Here is a 16,344-nt window from a genome sequence, read left to right as displayed (position 1 = left end):
TGAAGGGGGCGAGGAGGCGGGACGAGTGAGCCGGAGCCCGAGCTAGAGGGCGAGCGGCGAAGGCAGGGTCGCACGCCATTGGCGGGCAGTGCGAGCGGCGAACGCAGCGGTCGCACGCCATTGGCGGGCAGGGAGCAGGCGCGTTTCCTAAGATGAGCCCGTCGTTTTGGGGGTGCGAGTGCTGGGAGCGGAGAGCTTGTAGCGTTTGGCGCGCATGGGCAGACAGTGTTCGGGCGCCCGTCAGCCTTACTGCTTCCTGCGGAGACGCACGCTGCGCGGTCACGCCAGGTTTGAGCCGGAAGCTGGAATAGTGTGTGGACAGCCGGCTCGGCCCGTGAGGGAGGCGTGTTGAGCGGGATTCTACGCTTCGGCCGTCGCCGCCGCCAGAGATTCCGCCTTGGCTATCCGAGTCCAGCGGTAGGGGCGCGGAAGCAGCGCAGTGGTTTCTACGTTGGGGAATTCAGTCGTATCTGAACCGTTCAGTCCTGGCCTTCAGACTCACTCCTCCAGAGCGGCCCTTTACTCCTCTCTTCACCTCATCTTGCCCAGCCCACTGTCCGTATCGCTCTCGTCCGCCCACCCTTCCTGCTCCAGCCGACTTAGCCTTGAACCTACTTCTTAATGCCCAGAATTGAACCTTCGTGCGCGTACCCTTCCCGTGTCCAGATGTAACTAGATGGCTTGAGTAATCATCTTTTTCTCCCCTCACATAATTAGTAGTTTTAATCAGCGAGCAATTTGTTTGGGCTTCAACTACAGTCTCGTGATTAAGAGAATGGGCTTTGGTATCGCACTCCCGGAGTTCGAGTCAGCTAGCTGTGTGACCTCGCTGTCCTGTCTTCCTTGTGATAATCCTGTCCTGTGGTGAGCCCTCAAGAGCGTTGGAGGCTGCTTTTACCAGGTACAGATAAGTAACAAGACTATTAGAATTAAGAATGAAATGTGATAGAAGAGGATTGTGGTGGTAGAGGAGTGGATGGGGTTCTGTAGAAACTTAGCCTGGGAGCATCAATTCTGTTTGCGGTGAGACCTTGCAGTGTTAAATTGTCCTGGAGGATGATAGGAACCTTATAGACAGGAGGGAAAACGCATATAAAGGCACAACGTGTAAAAGGTTCCTGAAGCTCAAGAGTGAGGTCCTGCACTGAATGAAATAGATTTGGGCATTTTTCACGTGTTGAAGTCATAGGAATGGATGAGATCCTACTGTGAGAACATACAGTGAGAAGTAAGGAGACAAGAATGTTGTTTCAGGTGTGGGTGGAAAAAGAACCATCGAAAGAGACTTGTGAAACAGAAAGGAAGGGAATAATGATAATTGCTAACATTTATTGAGCAATTTCTATGCCCCAGGCACTGTGTTAAACATGGACAGGAATCCTTACAATAACTATTTGAAGGTCTAGTTCAGTTCTAGTATTGTTTTTCATTTTATCATTGAGAAGACGGAGGTTTAGAGAGATTAGCTAACATGCCCAAGGTTATAGAGCTTGTAAGTGGCAGGACCAGGTTATGAACTAGTACAATCTGACCACAGACTCCACACTCTTACCGTTAGAAAAGAATGGCATGCTACGGGCAGAATTAGATCTAGGAAGATGGTATATAAGCATCATTGTCAAATTCTGCAAAGGGACCAACTTGGTTGAGATCCGAAAAGGAACAATGGATTTGCCAATTCAGAAGCTGTTACTTAAGAAACATGTATCATGCTAGTTGCATGGTTGGGAGTGGAACCTAAATCGTTGTGCATTAATGTATTAATTGAATTCACCTTTATCTGGTGACACTCTTATTCTGCTTGTCTACTCTCTAGTTCCTTTGGCCATCTTTCAGTTCCTCCAACATACTTTGCATTTTTTCATCTTGGAACCCTTTGGCTGTGCTAGTTTCCTTCTCTAAGATGTTGGTCCTTTAGCTCTTTCTATGATGGGCACCAGTTCATTCAGATCTTGGCTTTATTGTAACCTCCTCTGATACATCTTCCTTGATAGTTTATAAAAAATGATCCTTTCCATTGCTATTGTGTATTTGCTTCCTTTGAGCCATATATCACAATTTGGAATTATGCATTGATTTATCAGTGTACTTGTTTATTGTCACTCTTCCCCACTAGTCATGACTCCATGAGGGTAGGATTTGTGTCTATTTAGTTCATTATGTGTCTAACTACCCCTAACATAGTACCTCGAACACAGTAGTTACCCAGTAAATATTGTTGCTTGTCGCAGTGAATGAACATTTCCTGTTTATGTAGATAGTACTGAACTGTTTTGTTTTCTTGAAAGTAATCAATCTCTGAGAATTGGCTAGGGGGAAAAGCAAGTTCAGAAAAGACACAGCTTAAAAAAAAAGTTTAGGGCTGCCACTTCTTGGAAGTGTTACTTGTTCAGTAAACATGCTTTTTTTTTTTTTCACCCTACAAATAACATATTAAGAATATAGGAGCCTGCCTTTACGGTTCTTTGGATGTTGCTAAGGTGTTTTCATTGGTTAGAATCCCAATTTTATTTTCCTTATTGACTCAGGAAGCCTTTAAACTAAGATTGAGCAGGAAGGGAGAGGAGTTCTAGATACAACTATAAGGAATGGAAAAATAAAAACGACAGTCCTTGCCTTCAAGAGGCATACAGTCAAATAAAAAAGGCAATCGAATAAATAATGACCTGTATTCTACAGCATAGAAAAGGAGGTTGTTATAGGGATATAGGAATCAGAACAACTTATCAATATAAATGGAGAAGAGAATTAGAGCTATCTGCCAATAAAATAGGTAGTCTTATTAGGAAGTTTGTTCTAAGTGAGAGTGTTTAAAGAGAGGGCAAGAATTTTGTTGGAGAGATTTCTTCCTTTGTAGGAAGATTGGACATGGTCTCTCAGTTTCTTCCAATTTTAAGATTCTGTGAGATTAAGCAGGGGCAGAGTAATATACTTGATCTTGAAAGATTGAGCAGAATTTATGTGGATGGATGGGGAAAGGACTTTGCCCACCTTTTTATCTTCTTGAGATATATATGTAGTGTAGATATAATAGACAGACATGTACATTTTTTCCTTGTTTATAAACATTTATAGTAACAAAAATGAAGCTTCTTTGTAAAAAGGCTCAGAAATACTAAAACAATGCTTGTCTTGAAAAATTTTTTTTTTAAGTTTATCAAAGGAAGGTTTGATTGCATCAGAAAATCTAAAAGGAGGAGGTCTACTGCAATGGCATTAAGACACAGTAAAATATAGTTGACCTTTGACTTTTGCAAGGTATATCGCTATAGCATATAATTTCCTTCGTTTCCTTTTATAACAATAATATCATTTTCCTCCTATTTTTATGTATTAAATGAGAACCATAAAGCCAGTTGAGATGTAAGTGCTAGGCAAGGCTTACTAGCTCTGATAACCTCTTACATATCCATTCCAAAGCATAAGTAATTTAAGCTTTTGGCTCAGGAAAGTGGCACGTCACTACATATAAGAAAGGGTCCTTTTAAATCGTTCAGATAGTGTTAAATCCTTAAGTGCTCTTTTCCTTATTCTTTGCCTGGCTGCCTTTTTTTCATCTTTTGTATTTCAATTTAAATGTCATGTTTCTTAGAAGAAGAAAAGGTCTCTCCTCTAAGAGATCCTCTTCTTAGAAGAGGTCTCAGAAAAATAAAGTAAATTATACCTTACTTATTTTTATCCTGCTACACATTCAACACACATTTGCATGTTAAGGCTTTGTTTTGATATATTCTAAGAAAATCTCATTTAAATATGGAAGTATTAAGAAAAATCATTGTGCATTATAGTATGCCTCTAGCTATACAGGTAGATCCAACTATATATTAATAGCACAGTCTGAAATAATTTTACATATGTATATATTTTTTTTTACAGATGATGTGTTTTCTGAAATTCTGAATCATGAGTCTAGCACTTAATGATCTGCTTATTTGCTGCCGTCAACTAGAACATGATAGAGCTACAGAACGAAGGGTACTAAATTACTTAAATTTAGTCTTTCCTTGAAACAAGTGTGTGATTGGTAACGCATTATTTTGTTCTTTTTTCATTTTCAGAAAGAGGTTGAGAAATTTAAGCGCCTGATTCAGGATCCTGAAACCGTTCAACATTTAGATCAGCATTCAGATTCCAAACAAGGGAAATATTTGAATTGGGATGCTGTTTTTAGGTATTCCATTCTAAATTTTTTTACTGTCTTTATTTTTCTTTTTCATTTTTATTTCTCTTGTGATATTTTTTTGTGTATGTAGGTCTAATTTATCTGTGCTCCCTGTGAACCGTTGTGCCTTGCATAGGAAATTGGCGCTCAATTTTTATCTGAAACATAATTTTTAAAGGATGTTCATGTAGAAAAAGTTAAAATTTTTGAATCATTTGTTCAATAAAATGTCAAACATATTTCACTCAAGATTAGAGAGAATTTCTTTCGTATCAGTTCATTCATAAGACTTTATTTCAAATTAGAGCATAAAATTAAGTTATATCAAGTCCTTTATTGTTACTTTGACATCTTTAAATATTGCTCTAAGTAACTGCCATATGTTAAACTATAATAAAAAAGTAAAAAGGAGTTTTAGAAAAACTCTATATGAATGCAGTTAACAAACACAAAACTCTGGCATTGGAAAGACACAATTCATTGCTGAACTGGAGTGGCAAACAATTAATGCTTTTTACGTTAAGACATAATTTTCAATTATGAAGTCCATTTATAACTAGAAATAGATTGTAAGACTTAGGAAAGATGAATAAAATATTTTAAATTAATGTAAAATACTGATAAACTTGAAAGAACATTTTCAGTCAAGGGGAAATATGAGTATTTACTTGTTCTTGAATGTTTAGAACAGATAATCTATTTTATTTTTTAGCTCTTATTTGGTACTAGATAGACCATTGCAGATATCATTGTAGATAACATGAAAAATATATACTTCTTTTCCCCTGGTTACTTACTTTATTTCAGATACCACAAATATAGTTATTTAAAGATGAATACTGTTTTGTGTAAGCTGATCATGTAGGCCAAATATGCACCTGATGCACCCAGCTAATCATGAATATCTTATAGGCAGGCTTCATTTAAAGGCTAGAGACATTACCAACTGCCTAGGAAAGAGATAGGTCATGTACAGAATAACAGAAAGAGGTGAGAAAGAATTGAGAGCCCCTGATAGCATTGCAAGCTTTTAGTGATAAAATGAGAAAGCAGGCAGGAAAGCAATAGAAAATCCTGGAGGTTACAGATTAAGAGCTTTGCAGGCCAGACTTTAAATTAGTGTTGAGGCCTTAGGCCTTAAAAAAGAAATGTAATTGTTTTGTTTAGCTGGTACATTGATTGAAGCAATGTGGTTTAAACAATGCTCTTTATGATGGCATGAAGGACTTTTTGAAACTATTATAATTTAAGTATTTAATGAGTTTCTGAAATTACATTGCACTTTCTTGAAGAGTTTTACAGAAATATATTCAGAAAGAAACGGAATGTCTGAGAACAGCAAAACCAAATGTATCAACCTCAACACAAGCCACCAGGCAGAAAAAGATGCAAGAAATCAGTAGCTTAGTCAAATACTTCATCAAATGTGCAAATAAAAGTAAGTGCTATTACTTGGCTTAATAGATTATTGTTACATGAGTTTGGTCTGAATATGGTGAGATAAAAGTTCAGTGCTAACTCTAATTTCTAGTACATGTAATGATTTTTAATACTATAGGTTCAAATATTTGGAGGAATTTATACAAGCATGGAATGATAGAATTTCAGGGTTTGGAAGGATTAAAAAATATTATTTCATCTACCCATTTTTCTTGGATCCCATCTATATGTCCCTGGCACTTAGGTAGCCTTAATGATTAAACATGCCTTTTGAGACTTTCTTTTCTGTTTGAGTAGTTTTCATAGTAGTGAAAACCTGTCTCCTTTTGTTACTGCTTCTATTTGCTGAGATAATACAGAAAAATACTAACTCAGTTTTTTCAATATCCTTTTTTCAAATATCCTTTGAGATATTTGAAGTTACCCATGATATTTCCCCTGAGTCCTCTTCTCTAAGCTAAACAAACCTACTTCCTACTGCTCATATGAGCTAGTTTTGTGTCACTTCTGAATATTCTTCAGTTTAATTCTCTACCTCTTAAAGTGTGGGACTCAATCTTATAGGCATATTCTGATTGGTATGGAGTGGAGCAGGACTTGCATATCTTTTATTCTATACTTCTACTGATTCATTCTAAGATTACATTAGCTTTCTTGGCAGTCAGAACCCACACTCTTTAACTAATAGCATGCTTACTATTGATTAAAAAAAAACCAAGTTCTTTTTTGCTCCTGATGAGCCACGTATCTCCCATTTTGAACTTATACAGTTTTGAAAAGCCAATATTTTTGAACCAAAATGCAGAATCCTAGTAGGCTTATGTAAGGAAATGGTTTTCATACAGTGCTGAAAAGCTAGAGGCGGAAATGTTTGTTTAGGGACTTGGACTCAAACTTTGTTTATTTTTCACAGATAAGTAAGTGGCTTTGTGACGCCAAGTTTAGTTTACGAATCAGAAAAGCCCAATGTTGGTAAACATTATTAAGCAGAAGGATATAGATTGTTAGTGAATGATATTTCAGAACGGTGGTATGAGACTTGAGTCTAAAAGACAGTGGCTTTAGCAAAATTTTAGTTTTTCGGCTCCTTTGAGATCCATTTTGTGTGGATAGCTGCAAGCCCTGAGAAGGGACTCCAGCATAGACAGAAGAAAGCTACACCGAAATATTTTTGCACCCGCTTTTGTTCTGCATCCATTAAAATTTGTATTCTTGGCTACTAATGCTGGACTCTTAATAGATCTTAATACGGTCTGACAGAATTTATGACTGAGTGAGAGAAAGATATTTGTATCCCATTCGTAGCCCATCAGAAAAGTTTGCAGCTTAGAATTTTGCTTTAAAGTGAAAAAAACCTTCTATTGCAAAATTAACAATGGAGATCACATTTTCTTTTTAATTAATTAATTTATTTTTGGCTGCGTTGGGTCTTTGTTGCTGCGCACGGGCTTTCTCTAGTTGCGGCGAGTGGGGGCTACTCTTTGTTGTGGTGTGCGGGCTTCTCGTTGCGGTGGCTTTTCTTGTTGTGGAGCATGGGCTCTAGGCACGTGGGCTTCGGTAGTTGTGGCTCACGGGCTCTAGAGTGCAGGCTCAGTTGTTGTGGCACACGGGCTTAGTTGCTCCACGGCATGTGGGATCTTCCCAGACCAGGGATCGAACCTGGAATCCATCAGGAATACACCCTGCATTGGCAGGTGGATTCTCAACCACTGCACCCCCAGTGAAGCACGTGATCACATTTAAAAATGTATGAAAGTATCAATATGTTGGTTTATAGGAATGAATGGATGAAATTTTCAGTGTAAGATTATTTAAATGGTTGAAAAATGATATTTTTATTCAGGGCTTTTTTTCCTTTCAAGTTTTACTTTGTAACTTAAACATCTTTAATCTCGGAGCAAAACCAGGAGCTACTATCGTGTCATCTCACTTCTTCAATTTTTTTTTTAGAGGGTTGGAGGGTTGATGAGAATTGAAACACATGTCCAGACTTTGCCAGACTTGCTTAACATTGGTACCCAAGGTATGATGAAAGAAACAGAGATCAGAAAAAAAGAGGTAGATGGGAAGGAACCAGTAAGCAAATATTGTTCAACTGTAACAGATGTTATAGTTAAGAAAATGTTAGGAAGACTATAACAGAGAAAGGCACAGGGTGTTACAGCAGAGGATATTATGATTGTGCATTTCATCATTAGCCAGATGCCTAAAATTATAAGCCATAAGTAAAAATGATTTTTTAAACTAATAACAGAAACTATACTTGATCTTAGCCAAAAGGCCAAGAAGTGATGATTTTTTGTTATATCAGTGTATATTTATTTATCATACTTCTAAATATAACTAGTCTCATCATAAAAAATCCTGAAGTAGAATATATTCAAATATACATAATGACTTGCACCCTGCTCATAACTTACAACAAAAAATTTATATGCAATTTTAAGATTGTTAATATTGAAATATGAAAAATTTCAGCTGTGACATCAATACGATTTACTGAAAGTAACAAATAACTTTTAAATATACTTTTGTTACCTTTAAGAATATATCCAGGGCTTCCTTGGTGGTGCAGTGGTTAAGAATCCGTCTGCCAATGCAGGGGACACGGGTTCGAGCCCTGGTCCGGGAAGATCCCATATGCTGTGGAGCAGCTAAACCCGTGTGCCACAACTACTGAGCCTGTGCTCTAGAGCCCACGAGCCACAACTACTGAGTCCACGCATCACAACTACTGAAACCCGCGTACCTAGAGCCCATGTTCTGCAACAAGAGAAGCCACCGCAATAAACCCACACACTGCAACGAAGAGTAGCCCCCAATCACCGCAACTAGAGAAAGCCCGCGTATAGCAACGAAGACCCACCACAGTCAAAAATAAATAAAAAAAAATAATAAATTTTTTAAAAAAATGAATATATCCAGGGACTTCCCTGGTGGCACAGTGGTTAAGAATCCGCCTGCCAATGCAGGGGACACGGGTTCGAGCCCTGGTCCGGGAAGATCCCACATGCCGCGGAGCAACTAAACCTGTGCGCCACAACTACTGAGCCTGTGCTCTAGAGCCCACAAGCCACAGCTACTGAGTCTGCATGCCACAATTGCTGAAGTGCGCGAGCATAAAGCCCGTGCTCCGCAACAAGAGAAGCCACTGCAATGAGAAGCCCGTGCACCGCAACGAAGAGTAGCCCCCGCTCGCCTCAACTAGAGAAAGCCCATGCGCAGCAACAAAGACCCAATGCAGCCAAAAATAAATAAATTAAAAAAAAAAGTTCCATTGAAAAAAAAAAGAATATATCCATTAATTCTGAATTTTCAGGACCTCTAATAAATAAATAAAACTAAAAATTATAACCTTACATATGTATATATAATAAATGCTATTATAGGACTTGGAAGTAATTTTGCTTTTTAAAGTAAATAGTATTCTCCTTATAATCTTATTCTAATAAATTCAGGTTTTTATAAAAAATACCAGGAAACTTTGGGTCAGTCAAGGTCTAATGTCAGAAGTTGTGAATTATTAAGGTAGAATGAATGATTGTTTTTGCTATATAATCCAATAGGATTGGCAAGTTTTTTTTGTAAAGTGACCAGATCGTAAATGTTTTTGTCTTTGCAGACTATGTAGTCTCTGTCTCAACAACTCGACTTTGCCGTTTTAGCATCAGAGTAGCCATATACAATATGTAAATGAATAGATATGTTTGTGGTCCAATAAAACTTTATTTCCAAAAACAGGAGGTTGGCTGAATTTTGCCCCTGGGCCATCGTTTGCTAATCCCTGTTTTATGAGAAGGAGGTTAGTTAATAGTAATTTCCCAAATGGAATTAATTATACAATTGCCATTCCAAGCATCCTTAACTTATTTGTCTTAAGATTTATATGTTTTTGTTTGTTTATTTTATTTTTAAATAGGAGCACCCAGGCTAAAATGTCAAGAACTCTTGAATTATATCATGGATACAGTGAAAGATTCATCTAATGGTGCCATTTATGGAGCTGATTGTAGCAACATATTGCTGAAGGACATTCTTTCAGTGAGAAAATACTGGTGTGAAATATCTCAGCAACAGTGGACAGGTATGTTTTGAAGTTGGTTACTTGTGAATTTTTCCTTGTGAAATGAAATTTCACCAAAAGAGCATTCAGAGTCTTATTTATATCCCCCAAATGACCTCACAGTTTAGCAGTACCTTAGTAAAATTAAATGATTATAGAATCTGACACTTTTCTTGTATTATGTACTTCTTAAATTGTCACTAATAATGTATTTGGTGCCTGCTGTCAGAACTAAAATTACAGAATTGAAAGATGCCATACCTGTCCTCAAAGACTTGACAGTCCAATGACAGAAAAAACCAAGTAAACTGAAAGTTATAATGCAGTGAGTTCACAGATCAGTGACACCTAAATGCAACAATGATTAAAGTAGAAAGAAGAAAACCGAGAGATGTCATAAAAAGGAAAGCAAGAGAATTTCAAGTTGCAAGAGGTGTGACATTTAAAGTGTTGTAGAAATAATAAGATGCAGAAGTATCCATTAGGACTAGGCAGTTTGCAGGTCACTGGTAAGGTAATTGAAATGAAATATTAGAATAGAATATATAGGACCCAGTGACTTACAGGATAAGTAGAGTGGGGTGCCATGGAGGTATTGTTGACAGTTTGTAGGTGAGAGGTACTAAGAGACCACAAAGGAAGTTTGGTCAGAGGCTGAAATTTTTGAGTTTATTGATTTCAAAAGTGGAGTATTTCTGGCTCTGGCTGGCTTACTGGGTGAAAATGGTATTTGGCTTTAATGAGGTGACTTTAAGCCAGATGTCAAAGTCTTCTAATATAGCCACCTCTGAAAATTTAGAAACTCAGTATTTTTCATTGAGAAGTATTCAAGATAAATTGTGCTAACTTAAAAGACATTTATCTATATTTTTTACCATCAGTTTATCATTTCAAAATAAGATGTTTGTGGACCATAAACCCATGACCTAATCAGTGGTCTACATTGTATTCTACTGTTCCCACATGAATAAAGGCCTTCTTAGCTATTGCTTAATTTCTTATCTGGGGCCTTTGCTGTTGCTCTGAGCACAAAGGAGGCTTTGTCCCAAACAGAGCCCTCAGTAAGCCTAGTGGCAGCCTTTAGAGAATAGGCCAGTGATATCTAGGGTACACCGACACGTCTGTCACCAAAATGGTTCAGCCTAAATATTTAGAATATTTGTACATTTTAGATTATTACTTGTAACTATGGGTCTCTGAAACAAAGGCAGTCGTTCCTCTAGTCTCTTTACTCTTGATTCCATCATCTGGCATGTTCTCTGAAATTCTCTATTTTTAAGCAAACTACTTCACTTCTAGTAGTCTTTTTGTTGAATTATTTTTTTAGTTAGTTACCTTCTCTGAAATTTACTTCTCTAATGAAGCCTGCTCAAGAAGTGAAGTTTACATTCAAAATATATTTGGTAGAGGTGGTGATTGAAGCCATGGTTATGGATGAGATTGTCTAGGGAGAGAGTTTAGAGTGAGATGAGAAGATGGCCTTAGTCTTCTAAACCAACATTTCCATATAAATTTTGGAATCAGCTTGTTGATTTCTACAAAAAGTCCTGCTGGGATTTTATTGGTATCGCGTTGAACCTATTGAACTAAGGAGCAATAGACATCTTAACATAGACTCTTCCAATCCATGAACATGATATATCTCTCCGTTTATTTATGTCTTTTTTGATTTATCAGCATACAGAATTTGTATATTTTTGTTAGATTTATACTGCAGTAGTTTGTAAATTTTACTGTCTTTTTAAAACATTTTCTTTTCCATGTTGTTCAGAAGTACAGTTGACTTTTGTATATACCATATTGATCTGGGACCTTGCTAAAATTGCTTATTAGATCTAGGAGGTTTTTTGTTCATTCTGGGGAATTTTTTATTTAGACAATTGTGTCATCTGCAAGTAGGAGAGAGTTTTTTGTTCCTTCATTTCTGAGCCATGTGGCCTTATTTCTTTTTTCTGCCTTATATTGACTAGGACCTCAGTATGATTTTTTGTTTTTAATGGTAAGACGTGCATAACATAAAATTTACCATTTTAACCATTTTTGCATATACAATTCAGTGGCATTAAGTATATTCACATTGTTATGCAACCATCACGACTCATTTCCAGAACTTTTTTCATCTTCCAAACTGAAACTCTGTACCCATTAAACAGGAACTTCCCCTGCTCCCCAACTCCAGCTCTTAGCAGCCATTCTACTTTCTGTCTCTGAATTTGACTACCCTAGTACCTCCTATAAGTGAAATTGTACAGTATTTGTCCTTTTCTGAATGGCTTATTTCACTTAGCATAATGTTTAAGGTTCATCCATGTTGTAGCATATGTCAGAGTTTTCTTCCTTTTTAAGTCTGAATAATATTCCATTGTATGTGTATACTACATTTTGTTTATCCATTCATCTGTCATTGGACCCTTGGATTGTTTCTACATTTGGATATTGTGAATAACTCTACTGTGAACATGGTATACACATAGCTCTTTGAGTCCTTGCTTTCAATTGGGTATATATTCAGAAGTGGAATTACTGCATCATATGGTAATTCTATGTTTAATTTTTTGAGTACCCACCATACTGTTTTCCACAAGGGCTACACCATTTTACATATTCATCAGCAATGCACAAGTGTTCCAATTTCTCCACACCTTCACCAACACTTCTTTTTCTTTTTCTTTCTTTTTTTGATAATAGCCATCCTAATGTAAATGGGTATGAAGTGGTGTCTCATTGTGATTTTGATTTGCATTTCCTTAATGACTGGTGATGTTGAACTTTTCACGTGCTTATTGGCCATTTGTATATCATCTTTGGACAAAAGTCTATTCAAATCTTTTGCCCAGTTTTTAATCGGGTTGTTTGTTTTTTGTGGTTGGATTGTAGGAGTTCTTTATGTATTCTATATTAATCCCTTATCAGATATATGGTTTGGAAATATTTTCTCCCATTCCATGGGATGCCTTTACCTCTGATGATAGTGTCCTTTGATGCACAAAAGGTTTTGCTTTGATGAATACAGTCTATCTATTTTTTTCTTTTGTTGCCTGTGCTTTTGGGGTCATTTCCAACAAATCATTGCCAAATCCAATGTTATGAAACTTTTCCCCTGTGTTTTCTTCTAAGAGATTTATAGTTTTTCCTCCAATATGATTTTGATTAGGAGTAGTGAGAAAAGACATCCTTCCTTGTCCTGTTCCTGGTTTTAGGGGGAAACATTCAGTGTTTGATCATTAGCATATTAGCTATTTTTAAAAAATTAATCAATTAATTTTTGGCTGCGTTGGGTCTTCATTGCTGCACGTGGGCTTTCTCTAGTTGCAGCGAACGGGCGGGGGCTACTTTTTGTTCCGGTGTGTGGGTTTCTCGTTGCGGTGGCTTCTCTTGTTGTGGAGCACGGGCTACAGGTGCATGGGCTTCAGTAGTTGTGGCTTGTGGGCTCAGTAGTTGTGGCTCACGGGCTCTAGAGCACAGGCTCAGTAGTTAACGGTGCACGGGCTTAGTTGCTCCATGTCATGTGGGATCTTCCCGGACCAGGGCTCGAACCCGTGTCCCCTGCATTGGCAGGCGGATTCTTAACCACTGCGCCACCAGGGAAGTTCAGCATATTATCTGTTGATACAGGTTGAGGACATTCCCTTCTATTCTGGTTGCTCATGGTTTTTTATCATGAATGGGTATTGAATTGTTAATTTTGTTTCTGCATATATGGAGATAATCATGGGTTTTTTTGTCTTTAGTTTATTGATATGATGAATTATGTTGATCAGTTTTTCACAGGTTGAGTCAACCTTGGGTTCCTGGGGTATACCCTATTAGGGCATGATGTATTATCCATTTTATATATTACTGGATTGAATTTGGAGGTGGTGGTGGTTGTAAGGTTTTTAATTATGAATTTAATTTCTTTAATAGATGCAGGATTATTTAGGTTACATATTTTCAGTGATCTTTGGAATTTGTTTCTTTAAGAATTTGTTCATTTCATATAAGTTGTTGAATGTATGAGTGTAAAGTTGTTCTTGAACATTATTGTCTCATTATCCTTTAAATGTGCTTAGACTCTGTAGTGTTCCCTCTTTCATTACTGAGTCTGATCTTATAATTATTAGTTCCTTACTTCTGTTTGTTTTGGATTTCATTTCTTCTCTAGTTTCTTAAGCTTAGATCATTGATTTGAGAGCTTCTTTCCAAATATGTGCATTTAATATAATAAGTTTTTCTCTAAACACTACTTTAGTCACGTCTCACAAATGTTGACAATGTTGTTTTTTCTTTTTCTTCAGTTCAAAATATGTTCTAGGTTTTTTTGAGGGCTTCCCTTTGACCCTGGATTATTTGAAAGTATGTTGTTTAATTCCCATTCATTTGGGGTAATTCTCCTGTTTTGTCTTCCTTTTGTGGTTTAATGTTATGGGCAGAGACCATGCTTTTTATAACCAAAATTATTTATAACTGTTATGATTTCTTTATGATCAAGGATAAGGTCTAACTTGGTGAGTGTTTCATATGCATTTGAAAAGAATGTGTATCTGCTATTGTTGGATGAATTATTCTATACATGGCAGTTACAATCAGTTGGTTGATGGTGTTCAGTTGTATAACAAACTGGTGTGAAAGCATGAGTGACAAGTGAGAAAATGGATTAACAAATACAACATTTTCAAAAGTTTTGGTTACAAGGGGAAGGGAAAGGGGGGTCCTATTAAAGAAGAGAGTGATTGGAGTATATATACATGTAATCAGAAGGATTCAGTGAAGAGAGCGTAGTTGAATACACAGGAAAATTGCTCATGTATGTTTCCTGAGAAGAAGGGATTCCAAAGCAAGAGCCCTAAGATTGTCCTAAGGAAGAAAATAGTTTTTCTAATAAGGTAGAAAGGAAGAAAAGTTAAAAACCTTTAGTTGCTTTCTTGTATAACTAACATAAAATATGGGCTTCCCTTCAGGTCTTGGAAGTGCTACATAGTTTTGCTTCTGCCTATCTCTCTGACCTTAAAGTCCACCCCATCCTTCTAATTTCTGTGCTCTAGCTACAGTGGCCTTTATTCAGATTCTCTAACCCAGTGATTTTCAAACTTTTTTTTAATAGACTTTATTTTTTTAGAGCAGTTTTAGATTCACAGCAGAATTGGGCAGAAAGTACAGAGTTCCCATATATCCCCTGACCTCACATGTGCACAGCAACGTCCAGCACCAAAGCGGTACATTTGTTTCCGTCAGTGAACCTACGCTGACACCTCATATCACTCAAAGTCCATAGTTTACACTGTCACTCTTGGTGGTGTACATTCTATAGCTTTTGAGAAATGTATAATGATATGTGTCCACCATTATTGTATCATAGAGAATAGCTTTACTGCCCTGAAGATCCTCTGTGCTCTGCCTGTTTATCCCTCTCTCCACCTTGATCCCTAGCAACCACTGATCTTTTTAACTGTCTCCATAGTTTTGCCTTTTCCAAAATGTCATATAGTTGGAATCATACAGTATATAGTATTTTCAGAGTGGCTGCTTTCATTTAGTAATTTACATTTAAAATTCCTCCATGTCTTTTCATGGCTCGATAGCTCATTTCTTTTTAGCACTGAATAATATTTCATTGTCTGGATTTACCACAGTTTAATTATCCATTCACTTACTGAAGGACATGTTGATTGCTTGCAAGTTTTGGCGATTATGAATGAAAATGCTATAAACATCTGTGTACAGATAAGTTTTCAACTCATTTGGGTAAATGCTGAGGAGCGTGATTGCTGGATCATATGGTAAAAGTATGTTTAGTTTTTTAAGAAACTGCCAAACTGTCTTCCAGAGTGGCCATTGTCAATTTCTATATTAAAAATCAGTAAAGCATAAATTTTGTAATTAGTTTTAATTAAAAAATAGGAGCGCTAATATTTTCTTCTGACATAGCTATGGATCATCTCACACACTCCTGTTTAGAGAGTATAAGCTCTTTCTTACCTGTAGCATTTGTTCTTTTTTCAGAGGCTACCCTTTGTATGGCCCGTTTTTTCTCGTCCTTCAAGTCTCAGTTTAAATGTCACGGCCATTTTCTGATTGTTTTTCCTAATTTCTTCCTCTCTTATTTTCTACCGTGGTACTCTTTCCTTCGTAGTACTTTTGTGAAAATAAATGACACGCTTCTAAATAATTCATGGGTGGAAAGAAAATTCTCAAGGCATGTTTAAAACTGAATGAAAATGAAAATTACAACATATCACAATTCGTGGAATGTAGCTAAGTTATGTTGAGAGGGTAATTTATAGCATTAAATGCCTACATTAGAAAAGATGAAAGATATCAAATCTTTATGGGAAGAAAATCCTGCCTTAGCAACTTTGCTTTTCATTGTGTTGGGAGATAATTCTCAATGCATTTCACGTTTCTGCATGTCATGTCAGAGACATGACACTGACTGTTCTTTTCCAGACTGTTTTTTAAAGTATGTTTGTACAGTGAGCCTTGGAAGATAGAGATGATAGAGATGATGGCCTTCTCTAGAACAAAGGACAAGTTTGCTTGCAGTTTATTGCTTGGGATTTCTCTCCTGTATTGTAGCTCATCATTTGCACTGTGTCACCTGTCCCTCTTCTCATTGCTTTTGAGATTGAGGAATTTATGCAAAAATGAAGGTACTCTGGCTACTATCACTGCTGTGAGAAATAAATTGTTCTCTTTCTCT

The 16,344-nt window shown here is 36.9% G+C and overlaps 1 protein-coding gene across 8 annotated transcripts in view; it reads left to right on the top strand.

Moving 5' to 3' along the window:
- The first annotated feature begins 29 nt into the window (after positions 1-29).
- ATM (ATM serine/threonine kinase) overlaps positions 30-16,344 on the top strand; it is a 141,313-nt gene continuing 124,998 nt past the window's right edge. The window contains exons 1-6 of one of the 8 annotated variants that reach the window (XM_082343425.1): positions 40-417; positions 760-901; positions 3,877-3,975; positions 4,059-4,171; positions 5,455-5,600; positions 9,522-9,686. In XM_082343425.1, the coding sequence (XP_082199551.1) occupies positions 3,904-3,975; positions 4,059-4,171; positions 5,455-5,600; positions 9,522-9,686 (496 nt within the window). In that variant the 5' untranslated portion in view covers positions 40-417; positions 760-901; positions 3,877-3,903. The other 7 variants (XM_082343424.1, XR_014231814.1, XM_082343427.1 and 4 more) reach the window with 7 other exon arrangements.

The sequence above is a fragment of the Balaenoptera borealis genome (genome assembly GCF_965194805.1).
Source record: "Balaenoptera borealis genome assembly, chromosome: 11".
In the NCBI taxonomy this organism is placed as follows: domain Eukaryota; kingdom Metazoa; phylum Chordata; class Mammalia; order Artiodactyla; family Balaenopteridae; genus Balaenoptera; species Balaenoptera borealis.
This window is presented reverse-complemented; position numbering and strand designations above follow the sequence as displayed.